This window comes from Miniopterus natalensis, chromosome X (assembly GCF_054644295.1).
Source record: "Miniopterus natalensis isolate mMinNat1 chromosome X, mMinNat1.hap1, whole genome shotgun sequence".
NCBI lineage: Eukaryota > Metazoa > Chordata > Mammalia > Chiroptera > Miniopteridae > Miniopterus > Miniopterus natalensis.
In genome coordinates this window covers 101,754,732-101,770,696 of record NC_142103.1, presented here as the reverse complement: position 1 = coordinate 101,770,696, position 15,965 = coordinate 101,754,732, and the positions used below count along the sequence as shown (strand labels likewise).

The window sequence follows — 15,965 nt, the reverse complement described above, 5'->3', positions numbered from 1 at the left end:
AGGATTTCAGGTGAGGGAACAGCCAGTGCATAGGCCTAAAGCAAAAGTGGGCCTAGCCCGGCTGCTGTGGCTCAGTGGTTGAGAGCCAACCCATGAACCAGGAGATCATGGTTCGATTCCCGGTCAGGGGACATGCCCTGATTTCGGGCTTGATCCCCAGTCGGGGACCATGCAGGAGGCAGCCGATCAATAACTCACATCATTGATGTTTCTCTCTCTCCCTCTCCCTTCCTCTCCCTAAAATCAATAAAAGCATATTTTAAACAAAAACAAAAAAGCGTGCCTGGAGTTTTCAAGGACCAAGGAGGCCACGCTAGAAGCGTGGCTGGATCTCCCCACATCGTCCACACTCTCTGCCGAGAATAGAAGGTTTTGAAATGGGAGAGCCTGAGGTCGGCCGGCCATTGCAAGCATATATTCATGCCTTGTTTCTCTGGTGTGTGCTTTTCCCACAGTCACATGACACAGGCAATCCCCTTTGATGACGCTCGGTTGGACAGCTGCCAAATCATCCCTCCTGCCCCGAGGAAGGTGGAGATGAGGAGGGACCCTGTGCTGGGATTCGGTTTCGTGGCAGGGAGTGAAAAGCCAGTGGTCGTTCGCTCGGTGACGCCAGGTAAGCGCCCAGCCCCACTCCTTGGCCTCCCGAGACCGTCCATCGCGCCTTCGCTAGCAAGACTACTGTTCACTTTTCTGCTGATCCAGTGCAGGTTCTGAAGGCTAGTGGAATTTTCCCAACACCTGGACAGGGCCAGACCACCAGAGGGACAGAAATGGCTCTGGAAACAAGGTTTAAATTGCTAAATTAATTAGATTGCTTGATTTAGGAAAACTGATCCATCATGTGTAACCATGGAAATGACCCACTTCCTACTGTGAGTGCAGATAATAAGAGGCAGGCACTGCACTCTGTTTCAGGGGGCTCATGATGAGGCCCTCGGTGATAAACAGCAGGCGGCCGTGTTTAAGTTATTGTAGGACTTAGTCACCGGGGCTGTCGGATTGTTTGCGCTCCTCTCCCTTCCCACTAAAGGCAGAAGGTGGCTCCTTACCCCGTTGCCGTTAAGCTGACCAGGCGACTGACGTTGGCCAAAGGCATATTAGCAAAGATCACATAAAGAAAGGCTTGAAATACGCTTGAGCTCGTTTCTGCGGTTCCCTCACGTGGCTGCCGCCCTCAGCCTGAGCTCCAAAATGAACATTTGGGGCGGCCTGCAGCCTGGAGCTCAGTGCGGCCTGGCCTGCAGGGCCACACAGCAGTGCCCGACTGGAGCTCGGCCAGTCTGTGGCCATCCCGAGACCCGTACGCGTGAGAGTAAATGATTATCGGACACCCCGCTGGGTGTGGGGGGTTATACAGTAAATGCTGACTGATGCGGTGCATGGCAGATCTCTGAAATTCTGCCATATGCTCGGATAATTCATGGACTTCGCCTCAGTCATTGTCACTGGAGTGTACAGATGTCCCACTGCCAACACAGTTGAATATAATAATGCGGTTGCCTGCAGTGGGCTGCTTTGCCCTTTTAGAAACAATGCTCTTTTGAGTATTTTTTGTTATGCATATTTATATACTTATTTTAATGATCTTGTATTGGATTTATCTTCAGACCAAAGGAAACTATCTTTTGTGCTGCTTCTGGAATTTTGCGAATAAGTAACAGCTCAGTCGTAAAGAGCACAGACTCTGGCATCAGCCTGCCTGGGTTTGATGGGTCTGAACCCTGCCTCTGCCCCTTATTACATTTTCTAGCGTCCGTGTGAACCCCCTGCACTTCAGGTTGCTGTAACTTCTCTACAACATCTGGATAATGAGGGTCATAATAGTAGCCACATGACAGGGCTGGGAGAGAATGGAATCATGAGAAGAGGTCCAGGTCCATACTTATTCCATAATGATGATCATTATTAGACTCTAAAATAGTTGACCAGCTGAGTCTGTCAGTTAAGGGAAACGAAAGCAACTAGTGAGCTAGTATAGATTTTTTTAGGTTAAGTTAATTTTTTATATTTCCTTATTTGACATAATATACCCCCGGACAAGCACCACAAAACAGTCAACCACTTTCGACCCATGCAGAGAAGAGTAAGTTTCTCTTTCATTCCTGCCATTGCCTTGCCACTTCTTACCCTGTCTTCCAGCTTTTGATTTCATTAGCTATGGGTCACACTTTAGTTGTCTGTGTGGGGCTGCTGAGCTGGACGCAATTGAGAATTTCATCTTCAAAATAAAAAAAGATCTGTTGCTTTTTATGATAAAATAATACATACGGTTTATTAAAAATACAGTGTAGTAAATAGTATAGAGGAAAACATACAAAAAACAAATCGGCTGAGCTCCTACTACTGAAAGGTGAGCATTATTCATTTGTACACAGAGAGCGTGTGTAGACAGTTGTGTGCATACAGACACACATATTATGTATCATATATAAGTATAATATTATATGTGTGTGTGTGCCTGTATTTTCTCCTAAATGGGATCACATTTGGCAGGCTGTTTTGTAATAGGGCGATATTTTTACATCTCTGGTTATAAGATTCCTTCATTTGTGTCCTCCCGGGAGCTGACTCGAGATTTCAAGTCCTGTTTTTCAATTTCTTGTATTACCTCACTGTTCCTTCAACCCTTCCTTGCCCTCAGCTCTCCTTAGCTTCAGGTACTAACACCCACTGTTAGACAATTTTGAGAAGAGTAGAACAAAGTGAAAACATAGGTCAAAGAGGCCTGTCTCCAGTCATTTTGATGAGGGAAAATGCTGGTCAGATGAACTGTGTCTCTCATAAAACTGACTCCCCTGAAGTCCCAAGTGATTTCAGCGGCGTGACCAGACTTTCTACACCAGGCAGCCCGGCCTTCAGACTGGAGGGCAGGTTACGATTGTCTGGTGTGTGCCGCTATTTAATATTTCAGAGGGAACTGTATGTTGCTTCCTTCAGGATTTTTTAAGTCACTTGATTAAACAAGAATATTTCCATTTGATTAAAAGACATAGGTCAAATGTAGGAGTATGTCCTATTAATCTGCAAGTCCTTTTCATATCCGAGTAGTTAACATCTATCATTTGAACAATTATTCTGAAAAATTCTCTGTACTTCACCAGCATTTGATTTTTAACCATTCATTTGAATTGGAGTGGTTGCCTGACCTTATCCAACAGTAATAAAACATGTCCCATGTGATTTTCCTTGTGTGTGCGAACACTGACTATCAGCTCCCACAGCTTGACATGAATATTTTCCGTCACGATGTGGGGACATGTTAAAGGTGCCCCCTCTCTTACTGCCCAGAAAGGACATAGTTTGTGCTCCAGCTTGAGTGACACATACCCCAAGTGTCTGGATGGGTGGGGAACAACCGAATCGCTTTGAGTTCCATGTTCTGGGTGTGACATGTTACTTCAATTACTAAATAAAATAATAGTGACAACATTTGGAGCATAATGTTTTTGCTGCTCCTGTTCCGCAGTAACAGACCTCTAGAAATAACTTTATGTGTCAAGAGACCTGGCAGTGACCAGCTTTTGAATTGTACCAGCAAGTTCAAAAGAGATGTTGTCCACTCTGAACTTGAAAAAGAGTCCACAGACCTAAGCTGAGGTCCAGTCCTGTTCTTCCAGCCAATCCTTCAACTACCTGAGCCTCAGTGATCTCGTTATGTGGAAGGGATTTCAGTATTCACTGGGGTTACTAAGCAAAGCATTTAGCCCATTGCCTGGTGCATAATAAATGCTCAACAAATACTAGTTCCCTACCTCCTCCTTGCAAAAACTGAGAGAGAGAGCAGCAGCCCCAGCCTTGGGCGCTGGCGGGCACTCGCGGGGCGGTGCTCTCCTGTTGACCGTGAGCAGTTTCACCGAAGGCCACGCTGTGATGACGGAGCAGGACTGGCACAGGGTCCTCCACAGTGACACGTGAGCACGGACACCAACAGCCAAGCACAGTCCGCACCACAGAAATGACCAAACGGCCTGGCCTCCCAGCTGATATGAACGGCTGCTGCCCCCTGAGCCACTCCCGGCCTAGCCCTGCTTCCTTCCCCGCCCCGTTCAGACAAGAATTGTTAAGCTGCTCAGACAGGGTGACCTGACATCCTAGGAGCTAACCCCCATTTTCTTGAACCCTCTCCCAAAGCACATGGCACAGGCGAAATCCTGTGTCCTTCCACCCCCTCTCGCGGGCTGCCTTCCAAACGCGCGGTGCGCGGCTCCTGGCCGCCGCGGGCCGGCGAGTGCGGGGCTGTCCCGCTCCGGGCCGTCCCAGGTCGCCGCAGCGGCGGCCGCAGGGCATCGGCGCTGACCGGCTGCCTGGTGGGGCAACGCCGTCTTCAGGGGGCCTTCAGACTCCAGGTTTGGTCATTGGGCCAGTCCCAGGGCCAGTCCCTGGGAGCCCGTGGGAAACGCGCTCTCTCGCCCCGCTCCTGCCGGCACCCTGGACCAGTCTGCAGGCGACAGGCCCCCGGTGACTCTGCTGGTGGACGTGTGAGAGGGGCCGCTGGGTCACTGAGTCTCACCCGGCCTGGGAGGTTTGGGAGGAATGCTGATACCTAGTCCCAGCTCCAGAGATTCTGTTTTCATTGGCCAGGGTGCGGCCTGGGCCTCGGCATTCTCCGGAGCTCCCCGGGGTTTGGAGGGGACGCCCGGGGGTGGGGCATGCTCCCCGCTGATGACACCTTTTGCTTCTGGGGATCCCGGTGGGAAGACGAGGCTGCGATGGGCTGATGAGCACCGGTCTTCTCACTGCGCGCCGCTCTCTGTGTCTGCAGGCGGCCCCTCGGAAGGCAAGCTGATCCCCGGAGATCAGATCGTGATGATCAACGACGAGGCGGTCGGCGCGGCGCCCAGGGAGCGGGTCATCGACCTGGTCAGGTGGGTGACGCGGTGGCCTGCGCGGCCGCTGCCCGGGCGGCTCCCTGCCTGGGGGCAGTTAGGGCAGACACCCCGCACGCCTGCCTGGAGAGCGCCGCTCACCCTGACCTCAGCGGAAAGACGCGCTCCGCAAACGCAAAGCTCCCGCGCTCACCCTGTGCTGCGCTCAGGGAGCTTACGCTGCGGCTGAAATTGGTTTTCACTCCAGTTTCTGTCGCTATGTCCAAAGGTTGCATTGTTTGCTTTTTCCTTCCAAAATTACTAACACACTGATATTCCATAATCAAGGACATCAAACGCAATACCTGAATTCAGTTTAAGTGGTGAGTAATTTTATATACATAATCCCATGGGAACAAAAGCATACAGTTCACTGATTTTTCATACTTGACTAAGTAATTCATTACTAAATTTTAAAGTCATCAACCAAAGGCCAAAGGATAATTAGGTCAAAGCTAGGACAGTTTAAAAATGGGCTTGGTGATTGGTTTCATTTTATCGTAGATGTAAATAATTTGCTATGTGATATTCTTAATGGGCTTCAGAAAATATGCTTTATGTGATGTTAAAATGTTGGTCAAGAATCTCCTTAGAAGCCTGCTGTAATTACACTTGCTCGGTGCATTTAGGCAAAAGGGGCCTTTTGACATTTTCCAAACAAAGCTGGGCCTATTATATTAAGGGATGCACTCATCAGAACTTTAAACTGAGAAGGTGATTTTCTACCATTTCTGCTCTCTTATAACCAAAAGTACATCTATGCTTGGGGACAGGCATTAAGTGGAGTATTTCCTGGATTTTCCGGAGGTATTCCCTTTGCCCTGGTTCCACCTCTGCTTCACAGAGAAGCACTGGATGGTCCTGCATCCTTGGAAAAACTGGGAGAAAGGTAAGAAGAGAAATAGAAAGAAAGGAAGCTGACTTGTAGGATGACCAAGCGTCCCGGTTTCAGCATGGAAAGGCCGAGTCCTGGGAAACCCTCAGTCCCAGAACAGTGGGTCACCCTCCTGTAGTCCAGGCATAACAGTGGAGCCTTCCCAGCTGGCTGCAAAGTCACGCCTGTCTTCACGGGCCATCCAAATCTCCAAGGGTGTTCCTGCACAGGAGGGCACAGGATTCCCCTTGTTTTAGGAGCGAGAACTGGGAATACCTCCACTCTTCCTGTGCACTGGGAATACAGGAATCAGGAGTGAATTTGTATTTTCGAGCCCTGGGCCGGAGCTGCACTGTTATTATGTGGAACCACTTCGCTCTTGAGATGCCTGTGGCTGTCAGCAGGAACATACCTCATCCCAGCAGGCTCTGAGCCCGTTGGGTGGGCTGGCATCCTGGAATGCCATGTTTGGGCCTGATGGCAGGTCACACAGTCATTTTGCTTCCCCCTGGGCACACGCCTCTGTGATCAGTCCTGTTGATTTCTGTGCCTGGAGGATGATAGAAGAAATAAAAAACTGTGTTTGCATTTGCTGCGACTGAATTGCCTGCTGCAGGACAGAGACGGAGTAAATCTATCTGAAATGGGATCATTTCCCAGCGATCCTTCCAGGGGCCTTTAGAAGGATATTTTCCAAAAGAGATATTTTTCCTTCTGGTTTGCTCTATTATGGAAGAAAATAGCATCTCTGTAAATAAAAATCTCCATAGGACTTTATATGTAATGGAGCTCAATGAATATTTGTTGAAATAAATGAGCCAATTAAAAGTGGGATGTTGAAGGACAGCTCGCATGCGGGCCATCCAGCCTGCCACCTGGTTTTGCACAGCCCATGAGCTAAGAATGGTTTTTACGATTTTGAAGGGTTGGAAAAAATAAAAGAAGAATCTTTTGTGACACATGAAAATCCTATGAAATTCAAATTTCAGAGTCCATAAGTAAAGTTTCATTGGAAAACAGCCACACTCAGTCATTGGCATATTGTCTGAGAAGGCCTTCTCTGCCGTAGCAGAGTTGAGTACTTGCGACAGACAACTGTGGCCACAAAGGCTGAAACTGTTACTATCTGGCCCTTTACAGAAAAAGTTTGCCAAGCTCTGCTTTAGGAGACGTTAAGGTAACTGATTGCATTTTCTTTGATTAAGCCAAGCTTACACTAAAACCCCAAATAATATACATAGTCGATTTCTCTAGAAACGGGGTTGTGATTAGGGCTAGATTCCCATATACTTGGTAAAGAGACTGCGGTGCTCTAAAATGGATCGGAAGGGAGAACATGCCTGCTTTTTAAACAGCATGAAGTACTTCAGGCACATAAAACTCTTTCCCTTCTCAAGGCCTGCCATATGTGTACTAACCTAGAAATTTCGCCCTTATAAAATAATGTATTTTATTGGGCTTCTCAGCTGATATGTGTTTTAATGTCTATATCTTACACAAGGTAAATGTCCCATTTTCTTAGCTCCTAAGGAAATTCAGAAAAAATGCTCACCATTTGAGTGACACTGTAAAATTCTCTTTTTAAAAATTGGCATATCCATTTACTCGCCGAAGTGGGTTAGTCTTTTTTTTCCCTCCCATTGCAGCACTTGCCCATGTATCATTTTTTTTTGTTTGTTTCCAGATACATTTCTGTTTCTTTGTGGATTAGTTTTCTTCTTTGGTTTCTCTATTATAGAATTTTCTCTTCTTGAGAAAATGAAAGTTTCTTGGAGACCAATTACTGCTATAGTAACCACGTTTGGGTTTTTGCATATATTCTCGAAAAGTGCTATAATTGCTGCACTGAAATTAGATGAGTTCTGTTCATCTCGTAGTTTCTAACTTGTTAACTAACTCGTTCTTTATAGCAGTTGAGGAGCAAAGTCCTTGAAGAGTTCACACCCTTTGCAAATTACCATACCTTTCTCCTTCATAGGTGTCTGAGCATTATTTCCCTTGGCTTTTCACAATTAGACAAATTAAATTAAGACAGTCTCCAAAAATTTAAAAACTCTGGGGTATTGTTGCTCATAGAACTTTTGAATTATGCGCCATCCCTCAATGTTAGCCAACCCAATTAAATTTATTTGACTTCAACCCTTATTGAGCATTAACTAGGTAGCAAACGTCATGTAGGGCACTAGGGATGTATAAATACCTAAAATATGATTGCTGTCCTCCAGGAGGAGAGTTCTAATTAATTGCACTGTATTTACGACTGTGCAAGGCTTGGGGCGGGTTTGGCAGGAATGTTCGGTGGGGATGGAGGGGGGTGAAGAAATGCAGTGATGCTAGTAAAGGGCAGCCACTGATCCTGAGTGGAAAGGTTGTGAAACAGATACTCCCTTTGTCCCTGGAAATCCCAGACCCTCTAACGGACACTCGCTTTCCAACCTGCAGATCTAGAAACATCCATTTCCCAGATGGCTGTCTAAACCACGAACAAAATCTGTTCCTGCCCTTCACCGATTGCCCTTCAAGGTGGCAACAGAAACCTCCAGGCTCGCGTTAGACTGGAGCACTAGTCTTTTGCGGGTTAGAGAGCCTTTTGAGAATATGATAAATACCATGGACTTATTCCTGCACCCCAAAGCCCACACGTGTTCAGTTTTGCATGTAATATCAGAACGTGGCAGGGACCCCGCCCCGTGCCGACCTCAGCTTTAGAGCCCCGGGAGCAGCCTGCAGATGCGGCTCCCGTCCTCTCCGCGTTTCCATCAGGAGGCGGCGCGGAGGGACCACGCGGGCGAGTGGGTCTCTGCACCAGGGCCGTGGGATCGGGCCTGCCCGCCCCGCAGAGAAGGCGCCGGGTGAGCTGGAAGCAGGCCCCCCGTCCCTGCGCCAGGGCGGCCAGCTGTCCCTCCAGCTGTCTTCTCTCAGTCCCTAAGTTGATCATTTCTGCCGATACAATTAATGAGTAGTGCTGTAGCTACAGCCGCATCTACAGACAGTTGCCCACATCGATCAGCTCTTCTGCACTAATACCCTGGCATTGGAGAGCGTTTCTGGGGAGCAGTGGGGTTCTTCCTATAAAAAAATAAAGTAACCATAATAAGAAATAAGAATAGATGATAAATTACTGATCGTTACTTTAATTCACAAAGGACAAAACCACTAATTTTTAGTGACATTCCTTTTACCTAAGTAACTCATACATATAAACATGTGAAAAGCAATGTACAAGTTCCACTTTAAAACCAGGAAGATTATTCCAACAATTCTAACCAGAGTTCCTACAAAAGAAATGAGGCAACTCACCACCACAATCAAGGTCAAAGCTTTGTGTATAACTTCGAAGGGCCATTTTTTTGACACTTCAGGAAAAAAATGAGCATTATTGGTAGCATCCCAACTGATAATGATGATGAGAATTAACATGTATTAGTCTTTATTATATGCTAACCCTTCTGCTAAACACTTTCCTTCCTTAGTATTAGGACCAGCTGACACTTCCATGGTGCCTAATATGCCCTTCCCTGAGCACTTTTGTGTGCTCACTCTTTCCGTCCTCGCAGTGGTGAGTGGGTACAGTGGTTACCTCTAATCTAAAGATGGGGAAACTGAGTTACCGAAAGGTTAAAGGACGTGCCCTAGATCTCATCGCCAGTAAGTGGCGGAGTGAAACCTAATTGGGCTCCTGAGTGAAGGCTCTCAACCTGCTCAACATCTGTATCCCTCACAACAGCCCTGCGAGCAAGAATTGTTTATTGGACCCAAATTATAGAGTGGAAACTGAGGCTGAGAGAGCTTGAAGCACTTGTTCAACCTGACCACTTGCTCATGGTGAGGGGAGATGCACGCAGTAGGTGGTGGAAGGGAGCCAGTACAAATTGCCAGGACCCAGTGGGCCAAAGGGGCCAAGCCTGGCAACCGGGCATATCAAGTCCTTACTTGGTGGACCCAGCAAACAACAGAGCTGTGGTTGAGCTCTAGAACCTGGGTTTTAGCACACACATCCCATAATTCCATTTTTTATTACACACAAACAGCCCGTCTCCTATCACAGGTTTGCCCGGCAGTTGCCTTGATTTTAGTAGGAAGTGCTCAGGACTACCTGCTTGAGGCAGGTGGTGGCAGATTGGCAAGTTTAATAAGAGCAAAATAAACCATGTAGAAGGGAGCCATTTAAGATTTAGATCTCAGCATGTCTGTCTGTTTATCTGTTCCTCCTCATCGGAATTATAATGGAAAGTCAAGTCAGATCATGTTCCAGGGCTATTGTGTCTGCAAAAGAAGATGTTAGGAAGGTCACCTTTCTGTCTAATTTCACCTGAGCTTAGATGCGTGATGGCACTGCTTAGGAAAATAACAAAGGACATCTACCAGCATCTGGCACATGAAATATGCATGATGATGTATGACATAATAAGGCCTTATTATAGTAAAACCAGAAAACAATTTTAGTGAAAACACTGAAGAGCAGCCCCTTGGTATACTGACACTACAAATTATTGTCTCCCCAAATACACACTTGTAGTGTACACTTTTTCTGATAATTGCAAATTACAGAGCCCGGGGTGAAAGAGGTCAGTGATTCTAGGAAACAGAATATGTGGGGAAACATGCTAATAAAGGATAAAATAGAGAGATCTGAGTTGATTGTTCATAAAGGTTATAATGGCATGTAATGATGAAAATTAATAAGAAAAATGGCTTCCCCCAGATTATTTTAGTGTCCCTTAGATTTTGTTAAAGACCATCTCCCATTCTTTCATTAAATCTCTCCATTGCCTTTCTGCAACTCATGCATGGAAAATGAATGTTGAAGATTGAAGAACCAGAAAACATTTTAAACCAGGACAAGTTTTCAATGATCTCATATGGTTCATATTACTGAATGTCTTAACATCTCACTTGTATTAAGAAAAAAATAGGCCCTGGCCGGGTAGCTCAGTTGATTAGAGCATCGTCCCAATACAACAAGGTTGCAAGTTTGATCCCCCAGGGCACATACAAGAATCGACCAGTGAATGCATCAGTAAGAGGAACAGATCGATCTCTCTCTCTCTCTCAAATCAATAAATAAAAAAGGAAAGAAATGGAAGAAGATAATTATTACCCTTGTGCCATATTCTATTAATCCTTTAGAACTACAAGTTTATTAATTATTCCATGCCCTTTCTGTAAGTAGCTGAAAAGACCCCAAAAAATCTTTTTGAGCCTGTGGTCAGAACATGCCCAGGACTAAAATATAAGCCTTATTTCCTAGAGATCCGAGTAGAAGGGACTCAGGAGCTCAAAGGCAGAGCTTACTTTTACAAACAACACACTGGGTGGGTGTGGTGGGCAAGAATATCAGTCACACACTCAGATTATTATTAAGTATAATAATCCATATTTTATTTCAAATCCCCATCCTAGTATATGGTCTGTTCATCCCATTTTCCACAGTACTGAACCTGCATTTAGGGGTGTTGGCTTAATGGGAGGAAAGCGTGGAGAGAGGTGCAGTGTACCTACTCTTTGACCCCGCCATCCATTTCACTAGCATTCACTGAGATGCCTTTGTGTCATTCCTTGTTCACCACTGTCAGCCACCCTTACCCACTTCTGTGGCATCTTGGGTGCACAGGCCCTTTCTGAGCTGTGCTGGGACAGAAAATAATCTCTAGGGCCAATTCCCTCCAGGATCTTGTCATCTTCCCAGGATTCTGACCAGGAAAGAAGACACAGGTCGCTGTGCTCTTTAATTCCACAGGGGTATTTGGGGGTTCCCAACTGATTCTGAAAAGAGGGAGGGTGTCCCCCTCTCTCCCAGGCACTCATGTCGGTGCTCCTCTGCCTGCCCTGAGATCCACTGCACCTCTCCCTCCTCTTGACAAGTCCCCATTCTGGAGAGGGGGCAGCTTCTCTGATTTATTGAATACCCTTCCTCGCCTATGCTTTTTATCCTTTGTCCCTAGAGCCTACCTAGTTCTCTCCTTTGTAACAGCCTTGTCTTGGGGCGATGAGTTTCGTGTGGTGTGGCCGAAGCAATGGGCAAACAAATAGGCCTGCTCAAGCAGAGCAAAGAAATGGGGGCTGGGGGTAGGACAGGAACATGGGTGAATATTTCAAAATATGACCTGCTACTTTGTGAAAAGACATGGCGTAGAAATGAGAAAAATCAGAATCCAGATCCTACCTCTGCAGTGGATCAACTATGTGCGACCTTAGGCAAGGACTTAATCTATATAATCCTCAGTTTCTTGACCTATAAAATGAAGGCCTGTGGTGTAGAGCTGTTGTAAGAATTAGATAAAGCACAGTGAGTAAAGAAAGCACGTAGCAGAGTAAGAGCATATGATAAGCTCTTAATAAATGTGAGCTATTGTCTTTATCAAAGTCATCATCACCTCATCACCACAGCCGACCGAGTGTGAGCAGGTTGCTTAAGCCTCAGAGTCGTGGTCCCCTTGTCTATGAATGTGACCAGGAATTTGCACTTCTAAGCCTTTATCTAGGGATCGAATGAAATAATATATATGAGAGCACTTTGTGACTTGTGATCAGTTAGGTTGTTGCTCTTAAAGTTGCAGAGTAGGGGGCTGGAACACAAACCCTGGTGTTCAGTGAAAACCAGAGAGGAACCTGGGTCGAAATCGAGTGTTTTGGGATAAAGATAACTTGGGGAATGATTATAAAGCCTTGACACTCAGGGTTTGCAAAGAGCTCACTCCTGGGGTGCTAGAACCCAGCAGTGATTGTCAGTGAACTTGACTGGGGGCCACACAGGTGCGCAGCAGTGTGATAAGGTGGTTGCTGGGACAAGGGTAATGTCACTGTTGTCGTGTGGATGAAGGTGCTGTGAAAAGATTCGGGAGTTCTTGGCATGTGCCCTGCTAGGGTTGAGTAGGTGAGGAATGACCTGACTCAGGGGTGAGAAGACTTTTTCTGCAAAGGACCAGATAGTATATATTTTAGGCTTTGCAGGCCATGTGCTCTCTATCACAACCCAATGCTGCCACGGTAGCATATAAGCAGCCATAGATAATATGTAAATAAGTAGGGATAGCTGTTTTCCAATAAAACTTTATTTACAGAAACAGGGGATGGGCTGGATATTGCTTACAGATTATTGTTGGCCACTCCTGACTGAAATAAATGAAACTTAAAGGGACTGTATCTAAATATAGTAGGACATAGAGGCAGAGAAATTAAACAGAGGGGGCTAGGGGCTTTTTTGCTAGCAATTATAGTAAAGATAAAGCAAATATTATAAACTCTGGCCATCAAAACTCCTTTTTGAAAAGTGGAGAGAGGGGAAAAAATAAGGAAATAAACAAGTAAGTAGCACAGACTTTTGTGGTGCTGTCCCCGACCTTTCCTAATGATCCCCGAAGATAGTAACTCCCATATCTTGACCCACTGAAATGTATATGCATCTTTATTATCATCTGTGCCTCACAATGTTATCATTATCTGTGAATTTGCCTTTCTTTGTCATAAGTCTGTGTATTTTTTAATGACAGGCACCAGGGTTAGGATGATACCAGCTGCTGGAATGAACTCAAAGCTGTTCAAAAGTTGAGTCACAGTAGGAGTTTGTCAACCACACAAAGTCCGTAGTGAGTGCTCCTGCGTGGAGGGTAGCTCTCTGCCTGGGCCTAATCCGGGGACCCAACCCCGACCCTCCCTGACAAACTGTAGAAGGGGGAGAGGGTAGAAAGGCCTGAGGAAGGTTTTCTGGGCCAGGCCCCAAGGCGTGAACAGCATTTCCTCTCCCCTTCCTTGGGCAAGAAACCAGCGCCAGGGGTGGATCTGCTCGTACAGGAGGCTGGACGGGGCCCGCGGGCGCCCAGGCCGAGGACGGAGCAGGTTTGCGAAGCCCACAGCCAGGCTCCGCACGGTCCTATTTTCCTAAGTATGCGGCCTTCGTGCCCGGTGCCGTGCCGGGCGTGAAATCATAAAGAGAAAAACCCTAAAAGTGAATGTAATGCTACCTGCCTTTAACAAGATTACGTACAATTTACTTTATTATTCCTTTAATCAAATCCAAATGAACTGACGACGTTTTCAGCCACTGGGCCAGAGGCAGGTCCGTTGCTCTGCTCGGGCATTCGCACGCGTTGGTTTTTACTTTGACACATCATATGTAGCAAACATCTGTCCCTCGATCAGCATCATTCACTGTGTTATCTCTCTGCTTCACTTCCACTGACTTCACAGTTCTCAGCCCCTTCATATCACTTTCGACTCCGCTCACAGGTTTAAAATGAGGTGTCTGGCACATGGTTTAAATTCCCATTCTGGAACCCACCGGCCCCCGGGCCTCGGTGCAGTGTCAGATCGTATACCCCGCATAGCCGGAGTGACATTTAAGATGAGCTCCAGCTTGCCGTTAAATTCAGTAACCTGCCTCTCCCCTGGGAAAATGCGGCGTTCGCCGCCCGTGGGGGGCTTTAAGGGCCGCGTGTGTGCCTCATGCGCGTCGTTTACCTGTGGACTGGCAGATAAGCGTGGCCCTCCTCTCCCACCCGAATCAGCATCCAGGCTTTGTGATCTCGCAGCTCCCTTCTCACGGCTCAGAGGCACGGAGCGTGATAGTGCTGCGAAGCAGACCTGAATGTGGGGGCGATAGCCTGGATCCACAGGGCGCTCCGCAGCCAGCTTTGTCAGCCTGGGCGTGTAACGGCTCTAGAGCCCTCCTGCCCCGAAAGCTTGGGAGGGGGGCTGTAGGCATTGTGTGTGAGGCCGTTTTTCATTGCAGAGCTGGCCTGGAGTGGGAGGGCATCTAGCGTCCGCGAGCCCACGCACTAAGTCCTGGGGTGCTCCCTAATCATCGGGGATGCTCCCACCCCATGAGGACCCCCCGAGAGGATTGCTAGGAAACCTGTCCAGCTTAAGCGGACTGCGATAAGCAGTGTACACATCTCGCCTTTTTCTCAAGGGAGAGCAAAGCTGCCGATGAATGGTTCCCCGGGGGGGGAACGGCCTAAGATGGCAGAATATCTATGAGACGTTGAGAAGAGAGGAGGGAGGCAATGAGGCAAGTTCCATCCCTGTTCCCAAGCAACGGAGCAGGGAGCAGGGAGGAACAGCTACCAAGAGCCGCCCTCTCCCTGCTGGGAACCCAGCTGGTGTGGCAGCGAAGACCCCGTGTTCATAAACTAAATGGTAAGACAGTTGATTTTAGTTATAAATTGAGCCTATAAAAATGAATTGGCTCATAAATCTGTAGGATGAGGCAGACAGGGATTCTTTGAACAAGTGAGATGCAAAGAGAGATTTTATACTCCCTTGCTACTCTTTTGCTACCTGTTTTTGTTGTTTTTTTCATGCAAACTGAAACTTCTAGAAGAGGCACTTGAACTAAGTTTAAAAAAAAAAAAAAAAAGGTAAAGGAAAATGGAAGCAGCTACCATTTACTAAGCTCTGCTCCGGGCCACATATATCAAATCCTAGCACATCTTTGTGATTGGGGGTAATTGGGTATATTTATAGTTAAGAAACAGGATTAGACAAGTGCAAGGCTCTCTACTAGACTAGTGAGTTCCCACCATTTGCCTAATGTCAGTTGAGCAATACTTGGTGAAGCTAGGAAGCCAACCCAGTGTCCATCTGTGGCATGCATTCTCTTATGCCATGCCGCCACTTGATGTCTAAGGGACCCTTGGACACTGAGTGGAACAGTGTACAGTGGCCGGTGTGAACTGGCCCCCGCAGGGCCTTTCCTGAATGATGAAAGCTGTGCAACAACCCCAGGGCCCTTGCATGACCTAGGCGAGAGGGGAAACCTCTCAAAACATGCCCGAGAATGTGTTTCCCACCGGCCGACTGGCCAAGAGTTCAGAGTGGGGATACGTTTTAGAAATACAAAGAAATGGGTTATTTCTTAAAACTAGTGTTATGGAGTAAAAATGTTGAACACACTACACAGTCTTATTTTTTAATGTTCACAAAATGCAGAAGTGAGGAAAATAGGGACTTTCTTTAGTGCCGGTTCTCCACTCTGAGATTCTTTTTGATTCTACATACAAACATATGAGCTCATGTCTATCAAATTGGTCTTGGTCCAAATACGATTACACTTTTATTTCAACATCTGTGTTTATTAGTATTCAGCTCAGTTTAAATCAGTCTTTATTAAGTGTGCCAAGTTATATATCACCATGAGGTAAACATTTAAAATCAGTTAATAAGCCATTTGATAACAACTTAAAAGATTAAATATAGATTCATTTCCTCTATGCAGTACATGT

At 46.6% G+C, this 15,965-nt stretch overlaps 1 protein-coding gene across 1 annotated transcript in view; it reads left to right on the top strand.

Annotated features, from left to right (window-relative positions):
* The first annotated feature begins 455 nt into the window (after positions 1–455).
* Positions 456–15,965, top strand: part of FRMPD4 (FERM and PDZ domain containing 4) — an 81,218-nt gene continuing 65,708 nt past the window's right edge. Inside the window, exons 1-2 of the mRNA XM_087813499.1 lie at positions 456–616; positions 4,766–4,868. Of these exons, the coding sequence (XP_087669625.1) occupies positions 460–616; positions 4,766–4,868 (260 nt within the window). The 5' untranslated portion in view covers positions 456–459. The remainder of the gene's footprint in view (positions 617–4,765; positions 4,869–15,965) is intronic.